The sequence below is a fragment of the Branchiostoma lanceolatum genome, chromosome 8 (genome assembly GCF_035083965.1).
Source record: "Branchiostoma lanceolatum isolate klBraLanc5 chromosome 8, klBraLanc5.hap2, whole genome shotgun sequence".
Classification (NCBI taxonomy): domain Eukaryota; kingdom Metazoa; phylum Chordata; class Leptocardii; order Amphioxiformes; family Branchiostomatidae; genus Branchiostoma; species Branchiostoma lanceolatum.
In genome coordinates, this window is record NC_089729.1 from 11,166,783 (window position 1) to 11,182,980 (window position 16,198).

Genomic DNA, 16,198 nt, shown 5'->3' on the forward strand with positions numbered 1-16,198 from the left:
GTGAACCATTATGCAGGGTATCGATCTACACTGCAGTATCTAATAAAGATCTAAATATTTCATACAAACATACTTCAATTGACTATGATAAGCGTTAGAGTCGGTTAGACTAACATTATCAACAAAAAGCTCCAATATGCATTTTCGCATGGGATTAGCGATATTGATAATAAGTCACAAACGTATTTTTATACACGGCCCTTTTTACTATATTCAGCTACGCTGCAAAGTCAAAACATTGAAACATCTTCTTTATTTTAGATAGATAAAGCAAAATCTGCTGTTACTTTTCCCACAAATGTTGTCTTTCTAGTTACACATAACCTTCTGCCATGTAACATACCAACTACTCCGTGATGTCCTTATCATTGAAACTCATTTGAGCAACAAACAAGTTATGCTTCTTTTCTTTCCAACGTTCTACCATCCCTACAACGGAAACTACCAATGTCCCTGCTACGATACAGACCAGTCCTATGACTTCATATGTTGTCGGGGCGAATCCTAAAATCGCCCACTGAAGAGCGTATGCAGACAAAGCGTTCACTTGACGCAGAGCACTTTGTGTGTTCACTTCTACTAACTCCAAACCGGCGTATAAGAGTGCCATGTATAACGCGTGGGTCACTACGTTCACGGCTAAAACACCAGAGGATACGGAATCGAGCTGCCACGTTGAACTGAGTATGCACGCAAGGATACCTCCAAACACCGTACACACACCATGCGCACGTGCAAGTATAGCAGTCTTTTCGGAACATTTTGGAGAAGACTTCTTATGTTGACGCTGATTCAGGCGGCAAGAAGTGCTGAAGCTACGGAAAACACAAACCCCAAAACAGCGCCCTCTGTGTTTTGATCACGAGATGGCAACCGCTCCTCAAAGTTTCCGTAACCAAGAAGTATTACTCCGGTGATACTACCAAAGATGACGACTGGAGAGGGAATCTAAAACGAAAAAAGAAAACACATAGGGTTCAGAGAGACACATCCTCCCAGCAGGTCCGATATGCTCGGTTCATTACCTCCCACAGAGGCCCTGCCCTTTCCAGCCTGTGAACTCGCTTCTGGCGACGTTATTGACAGTTGCTCATGAATAATTAATAATTTATTGTCTTGCTATCTTTCATTTCTATCGCTGTCATAATATGATTTCATTCGTAAGTTAGATATAAGCACGATTGGTGCAAGATATAGGCACAATTGGGCAAATTGTAGCCTGGTCACAGTCTCTACGGGTCGGCTTAGGTGTGTAGTGCCGGGCCCAGTCTGCTACATTTATCTGTCTCTGTCAGCCTGTCTTCTTGGCTGCCTTTCGCAGCCACCGTAGTTTCGCCGCCATCACCCCCGAGCAGGCTAATCTGTCTGGGCGGGCGGACACCACTCCCAGCGCCGTAGAGATACCGGGGAGCTCCCGACGGTATGGTTTCTAGGCTAGGCAAATTGTGGTAAAAGCATAAAGCTTGACAACACCGATCGCCAAGACTATCTAGGATATAGGACCCTATAAGTAATGAGAGGTAACAAATAGGGATTGATGTCGCCATAGTTTCTTTAATTTCTTTGAGCACAATAATTCCGGTAAATCTTCCGCACAGAAAAATTAATATACCTGCAACTTTGGAATGCACTCGCCAGAGAATTTTATGGATGCCTTACACGCCTAACTAGTACTGCTAAAGTTGTGATAGTAAAGTTTGAATTAATTTCTTTAATTGTATATGCATGAACTGTGTTGCTTTGGTAACATATAATATCAAGTATATCACAGTCACAGCTGTTAAAAGGAGATCTTGATATGGTTGTCTGAATTTGTACTTTGCCCTTCTTAACCAATCACTGAGATGGTTGCTATCATATAATGAATATATGATTAATCCAAGTGGTAAGTGACAAAATGAAACCACACGTCTGAAAATAAATTTGTGAAGCCTAAAGAAATTTACACTGTTGAGTGCCTATGGTCTATTGCAACAATTATTGCTTTCTTCACATTAAATGGTGACAGAGAAAAATAAGGTTTTACAAATTTCATACGTTATTTCCATACACATACACAAGTGAGCACTAACCATCATTTCAAGTTGTGAAGGATCAGAAAACTGATTGAAAGCTTTCTTGTAAGCAGTTTTCTTGCCATACAGAAATAGCAGATATAAAGAAAAATCTTCATCATGTTAATTTCTGCTACAGATGTACTTTCATTTGAATATGGAAATTATATCATGAAATATTTGGACGTTCTGCAATTGATGACAAACAATTTTTTAACACTAATACAACAAATCAAATTTTGAGCAAAAGAGAAGATCAAGCAAAAAGCAACAAAGAAAGAAAGCAGGAAACAAAAAAAGAATCACTAATACATCTCAAGTTTTTGTTAAAGACTAGAATAATGATGTTAAGTTTTAAGAAGTGGAAGGACATTGTCTTTCCAACACTCGTCCCATCTTAGACTCTGGAATGATTGAAGATTGTCTCGGAATGTCTTCAGCTTGTCTTGGGTCTTAGGAAAGCCAGCAAGTAGATCCTAATAAATGACATTTAAAGAAAATTGAGATTAGGATGAAATCAATTCAAAAGCAAAAACTGCCCAAGAAGACCACTCATGGGACTAAAAGCTAGTCTATGTGGAGAGGTGGTCCCAATAAACAGTATTCTTAATGCTTCAATAGCAAAAGGTAATTATAAGGGACTGACAAAAAGTGGTCATATTGATCAGGTGGTCCTTATGTAGAGGTGGCCATTAGTACAGATTTGACTTATTTGAATAGAAATCATTATAAACACAGTTGGGACAGATTATATAAGAATTATGCTTAAGTGCAATTTTGTATAACATGCTTCAAACTTATGCATATTGTGCAGTTTTAACAACTGTATTTTAGTACAATCTGTACATATGCAAACTAAGATATTTCCATACATATAACAACCCAAAAAAATAATAACTTATCCATCTTAAACCCACTGTGACTTTTATAATTGATAAATACCTAACAAGAGTTCTACGACCTCATACCTTCGTCAAATGATTTTGACCTTTATGACTGACGTATTAGGAGTGTTTTTCATCAATCATCAATCATACCAGTTGACCCTCTTCACCCAAATAACATAAGTTGTCCAAACCTCCTTGTTATGACTATGAGCTTAACAAAGAAGGTTATGCTAACATTTATCATCAATTATGCAAATAAGCTCCCTCCTTATTAGCATAATTTGATTCAATGGTGTTCACATTCACACAACTTCCTAATGCCACAAGTATGAAATTGCCGTCATTTACTAGTATGGAATTATAGTAGTTTCTCATTAATTATGCTAATTAGGCCCACATTTGCATATTTCCTGTCTATCAACATTCCTCTCTTCCTTAGTTACAAATGTCACATATTTGAATAGTCATATCATGGAACACAGCAGATTTTTAAAATGGCCTCATTAATTATGCGAGTAAGAATTTGATTTGCATAATTATCATCCAATCATACTTAGCATCACGTAAGCTATCTACATACCAAAAATCATGACCATCCATCAAGACCATCTCGAGTTATAGTTTTTCTCATTAATTATGTCAATGAGGTTCTCATTTGCAAAGCTGATATCTATTAATATTTCTCTCTTCCTCAGTTACATATGTCACATGTTTAAGAGTCCTATCATGGAAATTGATGGATGTATAAACTTTCCTCATTTATTATGCAAATTAGATACTGATTTGCATAATAAGTATCTAATCATGTACATCAGCACTCAAGCTATGCACTTACAGAAATTTATGACCATCCACCAAGCCCTTCTTGAGTAATTCCCTTTCACAGTCTGAAGCAAAACCTGCCCCTGCTATAGCCAACCCATAGGTCTGCTTGGAGACTACCTTACCATTATGCCTACAGCTGGCTCACAGCCAATTTGTGTAACTGACGTTTCCTGCCCTCAACATGACCCCTCAGGACCTCCTTGCCCTATCCATGACGCCTTGGAAAACAACAGCCAACACGTACACATACTTCAGCATACAATGTAACACATTTTTACACTTTTCTCGTTAATTATGCAAAACACTTCGCCCAAAATCTAATCATCTTGAGATTTCCCACATACACACCGACACACCAACTACGACAACAAACCATCCAGGCGTTCTCGACTTATTCTGTTCACTAACAGACACACAGACAAGCACCATCGAATAACCTTGTCGACGAAACCATTCGTCGACGAAGGTAATAATCAGTTAAAAATGTCTAATAGAATATTACCTGTATCTGCTTTGCCAGTTCCTGTTCATTGTGGAACACAAGCCCATTCTCCTCATGTTTCACAAGCTCGTGTAAGCTGGAAAATTATGACAAAAAAAACAAATATCACATATTGATTATCTTGCTATTCTGTTTTTAAACATATATTTTGTACTGTTGAAACACACATGTAGGCAAGCATTCACAGCTAAAAACTATTATTTGGTGCAAACATATTGAAGTACAAATATCAAAAGATCTTCAATAAGAGACTTTGTTGAAGTTATGAACCAACCAAACCCAGCTACATGCGCATAATAGGTTTGAATACCTCTATTGAATGGTGAAAGCTGATAAAGGCTCGACCCTGAGGTTTCACCAAAACCTACCAGTTAAAGTGAATGGCACAGACGGGGAGGCCACACCCAAACATGTCCACCACTTTCATAGGCAGGTCCAGGCCACTGGAGGAGTAGTGAAGACACACACCTAGGTCTGATGAACCTGTGGGTCAAGAAACCACTAGTTAATAGGTTAATGTGCATACAATCAATTAGTATGTTATAGTTACCACTGGTTAATAGGTTACAATTGACATATACACCACTAGCTTAGAAGACTATAGCCAAAGAAATTACCTTGATATAACCATTGAGATATTTTGTCTTCTTTATTGGCTTCTTTATTCATAGTTTTTAGGTAAGACATAAAACAGCTTAATTGTGGAAATTGTCATCACAAAATACATGTCTGATTGTCTAAAATATCAATTTTACTGGACTGAAAGAAAAATGCACTCCTTCCAAAAATTCTGAACTTCATGATATGAAATTGATGGAAAAGTATTTTTGTAACCTAAGAATGACAGATTTAACAACGAAAATTGGGCTCCCACCTAATGAGTGGGCCGTAAAATAATTCAAAGCGGGAGACAGCCAAAGGGAAGAGGTCCTACTATCAATCCATTAACATGCTGGGAAAAGCAGAGAATGATGGGTAATGCAGGGGGCAAGCCAAAGCGTTACCATGGCAATTGACAAGGAACACATGTGCCGCACACAAGTTGCCATGGCAACTTGTCACTTGTCTCTGAGTTATCTGGAATTAATCCTGTGGAACATTAGTCCATTCTCCTCATGCTTCGCCAGCTCATGCATGCAAGCTGAAAAATTATGGCAATAAAATGATACATACTGGAAAAAATTAATAGAATCTAAAATGATCTGATAAACATTTTTGTGTTGTGTTCCTTACCCAGGAGTATAGATTTGTACATGCTGGAAGTTCTTCTTATATTATAGTGATCAGTCCTTGGTAGTAATGATACATACTGGAATAGATTAATAGAATTGATCTAGAATGATCTGATAAACATTTTTGTGTTATGCTTCTTACCCAAGAGTTTTGGATAATCCTCAGCAGTCAGCCAAGGAGTACAGATTTGTACATGCTGGAAGTTCTTCTTGGCAATCAGTCCTTGGTAGTACTCCTTCTGAGGGCCCTTTCCTAGAAGACATGTCAAGAATATTTCACAGCTTCTTCTAATACTTTCTTTTCTTAATAATTCTATTATTTCTTCAGTAAATAATGATTGTCCATCAAACTTACCTGTGATGGCACATATCAGGTCTGGCAGTTGACACCCCTCTTTAGATGCAGACTTTTCATAAACTGTAAAAAAGACACAATTTTTTTTTTCATAAGTTATAGTAATAGCTAAATTGTGTAGTTGATGATAAAAAGCTTCATTATATTTTTTCATAAATTACTGTTGAAATATAGTTAATGTTGTTGCTAGTAAAAAGCTACATTACCATACGGTCGACTACTCAGACAATGCAAATGAGCTTGCATAGTTTTTCCTTTGGCCTTCACATGCTTGTAACCTGAAGTTTGACAATATGTTGCAGTTCTGAAGTCAGCTGCTAGGAAGTGCTAATGAGTAATGTTAATGTATGCTTTTGAAAAACAAACCTATCATAAAAGACATTGCCACCCTTACCTTCCAGTGCATTCAGAAGAATTGAGAAATCCTCGTCCTCTGGAGAAAGGAACAGAGCAACAATTAGGAACAGACTTTTTGAAAACAAAGTGACAAAATTCACCAATAACGGAAAACAAAGCCATAAACTGGACATATTGTTTAAAAGAGTCAGACATATCAGATAGCAGCCACTATCTTTCATAAGCGACTGGGAAAGATTCTGAAGACAATTATAATTCACTGATATATAAAAGATCTACCACTCAAAAATCACGACCATATATAGCATGTCTAGAACGTGAGATATCAAAACCGGAATTTCCACTGCAGTACCGTAACAAGTCATACACTATAGGGGGCCAAAATCTATTATAGTAATTATTTCCAGGTCTCATCAAGACCTTAGTAAGCCACATACCAAATATCAACTTGAAGACAATCCATCCATAGCTTCTTGAGTAATGCTCTTCAACCACATACACATACAAACGCTACCAAAAACATAACCTTCTTGGCAAAGGTAATTGTATATTGATCATGATATTGAGGTGTTTTCTGCTGCAGTTTTGCAATAATGTTTTCACCTGTATGGTCTAATAATGGCACACGCATACTGCTATTTACATGTACATGTACATAGTCCAAACATGGTACTTTTCATTAAATGTTTCTTAGCAATTCCCCCTATGCAGACTGATTGAATCCATCTAAGGGTATTAAACTTTAATACAGTGTAAATGCGGAAATGTTTACAGGGATTTAATTTCGTGGTAGGCAGAAAATGGAATGTTCGCGGTGGTTTTGAGTTTGTGTTTGAAACAATAGTAGCCCATACAATCACACAACGGAACAGCTTTGCGCAGTGGTTTTAAGTTTGTGGTAAAGACTTCACCATGAGAACCGCGAACATAAAAGCACCGCAAACATTTCTGCATTTACAGTACTTCAGATGGAGACATTAATAGTGGTGAGACATTGGTGTTTGAATGAAGTTTCCCTACCTGTCCAACTGGTACTGCTGACCAACAGTGCAGGTCTGTCTGCTATCTGTCTGATGGTTCCATCTTCTGCTTCTACAGTAAAAGCTGTCCTCTTACTGTCTGCTTCTCCTGACCTGAAGTTTTTTAGTAAAAAAGAATACTGTAATTCACTTTATTGTCACGGTAGCAAAATTTCACAGTTTAAGGAAAATAGACATTTTCACTGAACTTTAACTTCACGGTGACGACAAGTGATTTACAGAACAGATGTGTGAAGGAATCATAAATAATTACAACAGTTTTTTTCACCGTGATGATAAGTTCATGGTACAGAGGTGACCGTGAAAACAGTGAACATAAAGTTACAGTGAAAGAAACAATAATTACAGTAACAATCTGTGTTACATGTAAGCCTTGTCCTACGACTCCTAGTTCTTGACTACATTGTACATAAGGCCTTATATCTATACATGGTTAGCAATTTCAAATTAACTCAAGTCTATGTTTATGTAGGGTAGAGATTGCGATCTGGCAGAATCAGCAATTCTACTGGTAGAGATTGTGATCGGAGTCTTAGATTGGGATCTACACCGTCATAATTGCTGATCGTGCTAGCAGAGATCATTATTACAATCTCTACCAGCAAAGACTCTGGTTATAGTACAGCAGTACAGCTAACATTACGATATAGCACTTCAAAATATCTTGCATCTTTGTATCACATCAATACTGAAGAAAAGGTAACTTTTAGAAGAAATTTAGTACAATTAGCAGACATAAAATACACTATATGGATGAAGATGACAGTAGTCACACTTAACTTGTAGGACTAACTAATCTCAAGAAAGAATGCATTTAGACATTTTTTTACCTGGAGCCAAAAACTGGGTATTCACTCTTCAGCCTACAGAACAACTGCAATTAAAAAAATGACATAGGGTTAATTCATATTACATACTGTATTTGGAGTATGTTATACTATCGTCAATATGGTTTAGAGGTTGTTTTTTTGTTGCTTTTTTTAACAGTGTTCTTCGCTTTTTAACAGACAAGGACGATGTGGCACTGCAAGTTTTTAATAACTTATTTTAACAGTGTCACGTACACAGAACAATATACCCGTTTTTACACCTGGGTGGAGTGAGGAAATTCGTGTAAAGTGGCTTTCCCAAGGGCACAACATCGGTGGCGTCGGGATTCGAACCCAGGACCGCTTGGTTCTGGGCCAAATATCCTGCTGTTACGCCACACGACGCCACGTCTGTGGTTTAGAGGTTTTAGCAAAAGATGACTGAAAGAAATGATTGAAAGTAATAAGTTCTTACCTGATGTTGTTCCTCAGTTTCAACTGACCTGAAGATGAGTGGTGGCCTGTCATACATGGTTACAGCTCTAAAAGTTGGTAAAAAAACATAGATATTGGTTATGAAAATACAAAGGTTGAATCGTTTGTACATTAAGAGCAAGTATGAAAGAACAAATCAGACATTTAAAGTAGTTAGTACATACACCATTTTGCATTGAATGATACTTTCTGAAGAGTTCAATCCAGCTTGATTTTCTTACTTGATTCCCCACTTTGATAGTAGGTCCTTCCTCATTGCATTTGTCACACACAAATTTCCAGATGACAAGGTGCCGAAAAAGCCTTCATACCTACAAAACAAATACAAAAGGAATATTAGACCAAAAAAATATATCAAACCATTGCTAATTCAAATGGGCACTAAAAATCATAGATCAGGGCTATAGAAATTCAATTTTGGGAATAGGTGCACTGGTGCACCTAACCTGAAAATTTAGGTGCACAATGTAAACTAAGTAGAATGTCAGCAAAACGTATTAATTTAACAAACCCTACTAGTATACTGCCTCTCTTAAGAACTTAAATAACAAATTCTACAGCTAACTTCAAAATCTAAAATATCAAACAAAGTACAACAAAGGTTATATTGCTTTTTCCGATACTTAAAGTTCAAGAATATTCTTTATAATGATGTACAATTAGTAACTCTACCCGATAGCCTATATTTAGGTGCAATGGTGCACCCACAGTCAAAAATTAGGTGCACTTTGGGTGCTCAAAAGTGCACATGTACGACCCTAGTACATGCACCCAGTATTTCAAGCCCTGTAGATAGATATAGCAACATGTGGGACGTACCACTTGGAGAATTTGAGGAGGGGGTGTTTGGGACTCAGAGCCAACCCCAGTATGGTGTAGCCATAGTTGTGCCAGTCTATCAAGAACCTGGTCCCCCTCAACAGGCACACCAGCCACGCTATAGCCAAGGTGGGGATAGCAGGGGGGTTCTGGAGGGAAAGAAAGAATATGGTAATTTTTGATAACATTTTAGTAATAATATTACCAATGATACTAGTATATGGAGCAATTTTCAAGAAATATTACTAATATTTCTTGAAAATTGCTCCATATACTGATCATTCAATACAAATGTGCTTGGTGACAAAACATGGGATACTGCACTGTGAAATAAAAACTGCAAATGTAGTACCTTTGTATCTATCTAATTTACGAAGTGGACTTAAACTTAATTAGTGTTTTTTTTCTTCCTACCTTTCTCTCTATCAAAGCCGAATCATTATGCTGACATGGAATTAAATACATTATAATTTTGTACATAAATGTACATTTGTATCGATAGAGATCTAGAGGTGAAGACAGAAATTAAAAGTTTCCTGATCTTCTTAATTAGTTCAGTTTTCCCACTTACCAAATTTGACAATCACACACTTTCAGAAAGACTTCTTTTACTAGTACAAGAAAATTGACAATTCTAACTGAGTCAAGTTACCTGAACTAACAGGTAAGCTGGTTTCTCTGTCTGTATCAGTAACACTGCCAGCAGTTGTACAGACTGGGACACAGCTTTCAGGATGTAGTGCAGGAACCTGGGAAGAGCTGAAGAACAACCATAATTGAGGGCCTGCATGCCCCTTTTATGTAGAGCGTAATCGGCCGTTATTATTTTACGTAGAGCATTGCTGACCACTCCATAATTTAGCGTAGAGTGTAGGGGGGCATTCTGAATTTAGCGTAGAACCTAGAGAGGCTTTCTGAATTTAGCGTATTACGTAGCCGGCCCTCCGAATTTAGTGTAGAGCGTTGTCGGGACCCCCACATGCAGGCCCTCATAATTAAGTCATTGATTAACACTTGTCTCTCGAACACTCTCTGTTGTAAGAGACCGTGTTGCACTGAAAAAGTGCAGTCAGAAAATGTTATGACCAACCCTCCTTACACAATTGTTTGGGTTTAAGAATCTTATCAATGTTCAAAAGACTACTTCCCTTCTTGCGTAGTAGCACTTTATACCAACCTTTTGGGAATGCAGGCGGCTTAGGCAGAAAGTGTTGAGAGATATTATTGTTGTTCAGTACGCCCTGATGTGGTTTGGAACCTAACAGACATGACAACAACAAACACAAAGAGAATTCAGCAAGTATACATGTATACAAAACAAAAAAAAAGGACATGAGGTATAAAAAAAGGTTGACAACCTCAGACAGAGGATGAAGCATGACACTTTCCTTAGTGCAATGCAGCTTGGCTACGGCTCACAGTTTTGGCCAAGCACACTCTTCTCTATAAGTGTGCTGGGTTCTTTTGCGTGCACAGGTTTGACACTTGAGGTTAATTCCTAAAGCTGAGCCTCATACACAGTGCCACCAGCTTTACATCCCCCTCCAAAGGGACAATGCAACTCTTTTCCAGTCATGGCTCATGCTCCACGGAATTTGAACTTGGGGAGTGGTAGAGACCTGTACTATTCAGCGAAAAATAATAAACATTTTATTCAATTTACAAAAAAGAGACTGTGACATAACATTTTGATTGTAATTCTATTCAATGTTATCAAATAGTATACAGATATTTTCCGTTCAAAATGTTATGTTCATAACATATATATGTTTGTGCCGGAAAAAGTAGTCAATATATCATCCTAGAAAGTCATAATTATATAATCAGGTGATATACTAGATGCAAACTGAAAAATAAGTTTTGACAAGATAGACACATAAAGCCAGCAGCCTATAGTGTATGATCATGAGGGTCCTAGCTTACGCACTGTTAAACCTTTGCATATATAAAAGAATCCAACACTATAGCCGGAGTTAGTGTTAGTAGCCGTGGCGACTGTTGGAGGGCTTGTCTTGCTTGCAGTCTTATCAACAGCTCTATCAACAGGGCTAATGTATAAAACTGCAAGTGCAAGCAACAGTCGCCACGGCTACTAACACTATGGCTTGCACATTCAACCAGTGTTGTGTATGGCTACTAGTAAATGCGTGAGCCGCAATGAAGCCACATATTGCACTACTAGCTAACAGAAAAGCACCATGCATATGCTGCTTTGCCTTCACCTTTACTTTTTTATAGTGGCATTTAAGCAGTAGGCCAGGTTGTCTTAAAGGCAACCAAAGCAATATTAGTAAAAATGGCAATAAAATAATGCTGAAATCTTTATGGTAGAGACATTTATTACTAGTAGTAGTAACACTGTTAAGCACATTTGCACAGTAACTTCATTACTTCAACTTCATGACGATCCCCTTAGTTTTGCGAGGCTACAAAAACCCCAGCGATGATTTTCAGTGAGTTCTCACATCACAACGACGTCATATTTTTGCATCATGGAGACATGGACGTTGCTATACATTGTGATAGTGTTGTTTGAACTAATCATGTATAGATATGACTAAATATGACTTTCAAAATTCTACATTTTCGGGCCAATATTGCTTGGGTTTCCTATGAGATTCTCTTAAAAAGAGTCTTATCAAAGATTGCATCAGTCAAAACAAGGACATGGTCAAAATGACATGTTTCTTATTGTATATCTCTGCAATACTAGTAGACCTAAACTGACATTTCAAAATAAGCATGAAAATTACGCAACAAGGATGCGACATACGAGCTGTTTTTCTCTTCCTTGTAATAAAACAACAAGTTACAGTATTACTAACCAGAAAACCCTACTAGATCCACTTGGAAGCCCTCCTTTGCCAGTGAGATTGCATGATACTGCATGCGTGGACTCCGACCGATGTCTCCTAACACGAGCACGCACACGCGTTTACCGGCCGGGCTCCGTCTGTACAGCAGCAAAACGGCCAGGACAGACAACAGGAGAGGTAGAACGGCTAACAAACCCCATGACAACACCACAGAAACGGAAAAGACGAGAAAAATAGCCAGGCAGACGAAAAACACTACCACCGCCGCCATCTTGGAAGGTCAAAGGTTACTAAAGTTACCTGAGTGAGAGCATCAAAATGATGCAATCTCTTTAGTAACTTTTCGTGACCAACAACAAATGTAAAGCATGCACTTTTAGATTTCTGGCAAGTTCATATATTTCTATCAATCTTTACTCTCTAATGGGACGTTTTAGTGAGAAACGTCTTGAAGATTTAACATCAGAAAAACTTTTAGATATTTTTTGATAATAAGTTAACAGGTGTCCCAAATTCTTATCATAAAAAAAATGTGTCTCAAAGTGCCATATGTACTTTCAAAGTACGACAGCATTTGGACAACTGGTCTCAATCTGTGTTTTTTCTTCTTTTATCTGAAGCATTGTGACTGAAAGTGAACTGCACTGAACTTTGCCGCCGCTAGGTACCGCTTTTGATACGTAGTGAGGCGACCACCTGTATGAACTAACGAAATATGTTATCCTTGATTGGACAATAATGATGGAAGCAAGAGGAAGAATGGGGGCAACATGTATATCATGTGCCATTTTGTGTGAATCCTTTCTAACTCGCAACCACTGTGTGTTAGTTAATATGTTTATTTGAATATATCACGATGAAACATGTCCTTCCATCAGTTAAACGCAGTTTGGAGTCTGCGCAATAGCGCAACTTTGGCTAAAGGCCAGTTGACATTCATGATAAACTAACTCCAGATTCGAACTCTAGCAAGGGCATAATATATAGAAGTTTGCCTATATAATGTCCTTGACTCTAGCTACCAGAGTTCAGTGACCTGCTAGCAATGCTGCAGAGTAACAGCAATATATGCCAACTAATACGACATATTGTGCATTCTATTCTCACCGACGATATCCATATATAGGATACTATATATGGTACCAAAATTGTTCCGAAATTGAACCCTGAAAACCGTTTACACAGACATGAGACACACGGATATTCCTTCATCCAAAAGTCTACATCCCTTCCTACCGGAAATGCAAACCATCTGGGCGGAAACAGCTGGCCTCTGTCTTGTGTATGTTTCGAGTTTTCTTTGCAAGGTCCCGTAGTTTCGTGTTACACGGGGTTTTAGCAAATGAGATCACCATGCAAAATCCTTGATCACCGCTTGGCCAACCTGTTGTAGGGACAATCCGTGAATTATCACGGGGAGATCTGCTTTAGTGCTGTTTGAAAAGGTAAGAAACTACACACAAAGAATAAAGCGTTGGCGAATACAAATTTTCATTGGGCACAGCATATACAAAATCATGTGATATTCTGAAAGAAAGAAGTTATTGCCTCTTCTGAAATACGGCATTTCAGTACTACCTAAGAATTCACTAGAAATTGTTTGAAATGGGTGAGTAGTTTTCCAGGGAAGTTTTACTTGGGTCTTACTTGCTATTTCTTCGCCATGGCGCCAGACTTGGACACGGTAACGCCAACTTCCATACTAGAAATAGCGTTATATGTGTGTAATTCTGTATGTATGAGCTGGGAGAAGGGCTTATGAGTCACTCTCAAACTATCCGTGTCAGTTTGACAATAAGTTCACTGGCAGTACATTGTTGGAAGTCAATGCTACAGTAAACTGAAGTTGGCAAGAAAGAAATGGAACAAGATCCACAGTCACTTCTGGAATGGTGTAGAATTTAATCATTTGCATGGATAGCATTCAGGGTTGCATACATCGCATACTTCTTATCGTGCCAGGTCACAAGAGGAAATTCTGGTGGTTCGGGGGACATGTTGGGCACGGATGTGAACACCCCTGACTAAACATGACTCATACGGTGTATCAACTTCAGACATCGTCTGGTGACGTCATTCCCAGACGACTTTTTTTCCGTGTGAGCTCACCGATCAGTCTTGGCGATGAATTTTTTTCCTCCAAGCCTTATATGGAATGAAATACTGTAAGTTACATCGTTTGGGGGATATGATGTCATAATTTGGCATCTAGAGTTGACACACATTCGAGGTAAAATGACTCTACCACAAAAAATCTTACAAATTTCTGGCGAGAACATCACACGTTATGTATGTGCCACGTATAAGCATGATATTGAAACTTCAATGTAAAATCTGCAGGTAACGTTCATACATGTACAAAAGATGTAAAACAAAAAGGTATTCAATTTGATATAAAGCCAAAATCGTTCGAAATTCAAAGCCAGAAAAGCCAAGATGTTGAATAAAATTTAAGACGTCCATCTTTATCTATTGATCTATTTTTTTTATTTCAGATTTTAAATTTTAGATGGGAATATAATAGAGACGACAGCTGCAATGAATGTAATGTGAGCAGGTTTGGGTAGATGACCTCATTTGAACCCTGGGTCTCCTGATTACGTGTAATCTGGCTGTGCTCTGCTCATGATTAAGTGATACATGTCTCAGTGACCGCACTGACCGCATCCCGTCTGCTGTAATGAGTCTATAGCACAGAACACAGTAGATTTCTATATAAGGCAATTTCTGTACAGTATATTTGTTCAGTTGACAGTTGAAATCATTAACAAGCATTAAGAGTCTGCATGCTCTTTTCCGAAAGCCGTAGGCAGCCTAATTCGATTTCCAGTAATTCATAGGGAAAGTTGTCTTATTCACGTAACTTCAGAGCGAAGCGACCAGATTTCGCGTTATGATCTTCCTTGATTTTAGCATAATACGTCGGGGTTCTTCTGTTAAGTGTCAAGAAAGGCATATTGAAGTCATAAATTTTGTAAGTTTGACAAAGAAAAAAAAATTGCATTTGTGTCGAGTACACATTTCATTGTACTATATCGGACATAAAACACATCTTTTAGAACATTTTCTTGGTACAGGTAGCGGTAACATCAAATAAACAGATGATAGCACGTCATTTGATTTTGAAACACATTACTCAGCACGCCCCCCTCCCCCACTTTTAACGTTTGAAGTCGACCTTATTAGTGGCTTCCTTTACTCAAGTCAAGTAGCTACATGTGTCACTCATTGCGAGTTTAACCTTACTACACACACATGTACAAGAGGTACTCGGATTCAATGTGGGAGTGTTGAGTGAAATGCATGTATTGTTAGGCGTGTAGAGGTTTTAAACTTCTGGATTTCTAAACGCTGCTGTTTAAACATTAAGCCACAGCGAATAAATCTGATGGATGACGTCCTCCCCAATCATACGCGAGAGCGCAAAAAAGTATTTTATTTCTGTATACAAGAGGTTCTGAAAGGGACACTAGGGTGGTAGTTTGGTATCACTTCAACTAGTCAATGCTACCATACTAGTGTCACTTGTGTAACTACACTCATGGCTACTGGTGTCGCTTCTAAATAACTAACGATCGAACTTTAGTTTCACTTCTACAACTACAGTCGTGGCTATCACATTAGCGTCACTTCTACAACTAACGATTCGGAACTAGTGCCACTTCTACAACTACACCTATAGCTACCACAATAGTTTCACTTCTACTCGTTCACTCGAGGCGAAAAGGAACGACATTCTATTTCGAAATCAAGCGAAAATTTACGCGGGCTGATGTCATCCATAAAATATACTTGCTGTGGCCTTGCGGTCGCGCCCTTTCTTTACGTAAGTAGTGCGCCCCCTTCTAACGTGCTTTATTAGGATTACCGTATCCAGGTTACGTTTCTTTTGCGGCGACACTTAAAAGCGAAAGCAAGTAATCTTTCAAAAACGACGTAATGGAATAGAAACTGTTTTGGCTTTAGATGTAGCTAGCTCGAAAAAAAAATGATACTGTTATATTTCC

General features: G+C 38.2%; 1 protein-coding gene across 1 annotated transcript; it reads right to left on the reverse strand.

The window, feature by feature from the left end:
• Positions 1-1,534: 1,534 nt before the first annotated feature.
• LOC136439887 (chitobiosyldiphosphodolichol beta-mannosyltransferase-like) lies at positions 1,535-12,488 on the reverse strand. The gene is made up of 14 exons (XM_066435543.1): positions 12,201-12,488; positions 10,553-10,633; positions 10,028-10,134; positions 9,376-9,524; positions 8,778-8,867; positions 8,537-8,603; positions 8,083-8,126; positions 7,233-7,345; positions 6,250-6,288; positions 5,856-5,918; positions 5,643-5,753; positions 4,637-4,751; positions 4,269-4,344; positions 1,535-2,530 (listed from the first exon to the last, which is right to left on the reverse strand). The coding sequence occupies exons 1-14, from the start codon at positions 12,460-12,462 to the stop codon at positions 2,402-2,404; spliced, it is 1,446 nt and encodes a 481-aa protein (XP_066291640.1). The 5' UTR covers positions 12,463-12,488; the 3' UTR covers positions 1,535-2,401.
• Positions 12,489-16,198: the final 3,710 nt, after the last annotated feature.

What these genes read in the sequence shown, in the direction of transcription:
- LOC136439887 (XM_066435543.1), bottom strand. Translation starts at nt 12,462, where the DNA reads ATGGCGGCGGTGGTAGTGTTTTTCGTCTGCCTGGCTATTTTTCTCGTC. An exon ending in CCTGATATGTGCCATCACAG is followed by an intron (nt 5,754 to 5,855) that starts GTAAGTTTGATG and finishes CATGTCTTCTAG; the next exon opens with GAAAGGGCCCTCAGAAGGAG. An exon ending in GGATTATCCAAAACTCTTGG is followed by an intron (nt 4,752 to 5,642) that starts GTAAGAAGCATA and finishes CTTGACCCACAG; the next exon opens with GTTCATCAGACCTAGGTGTG.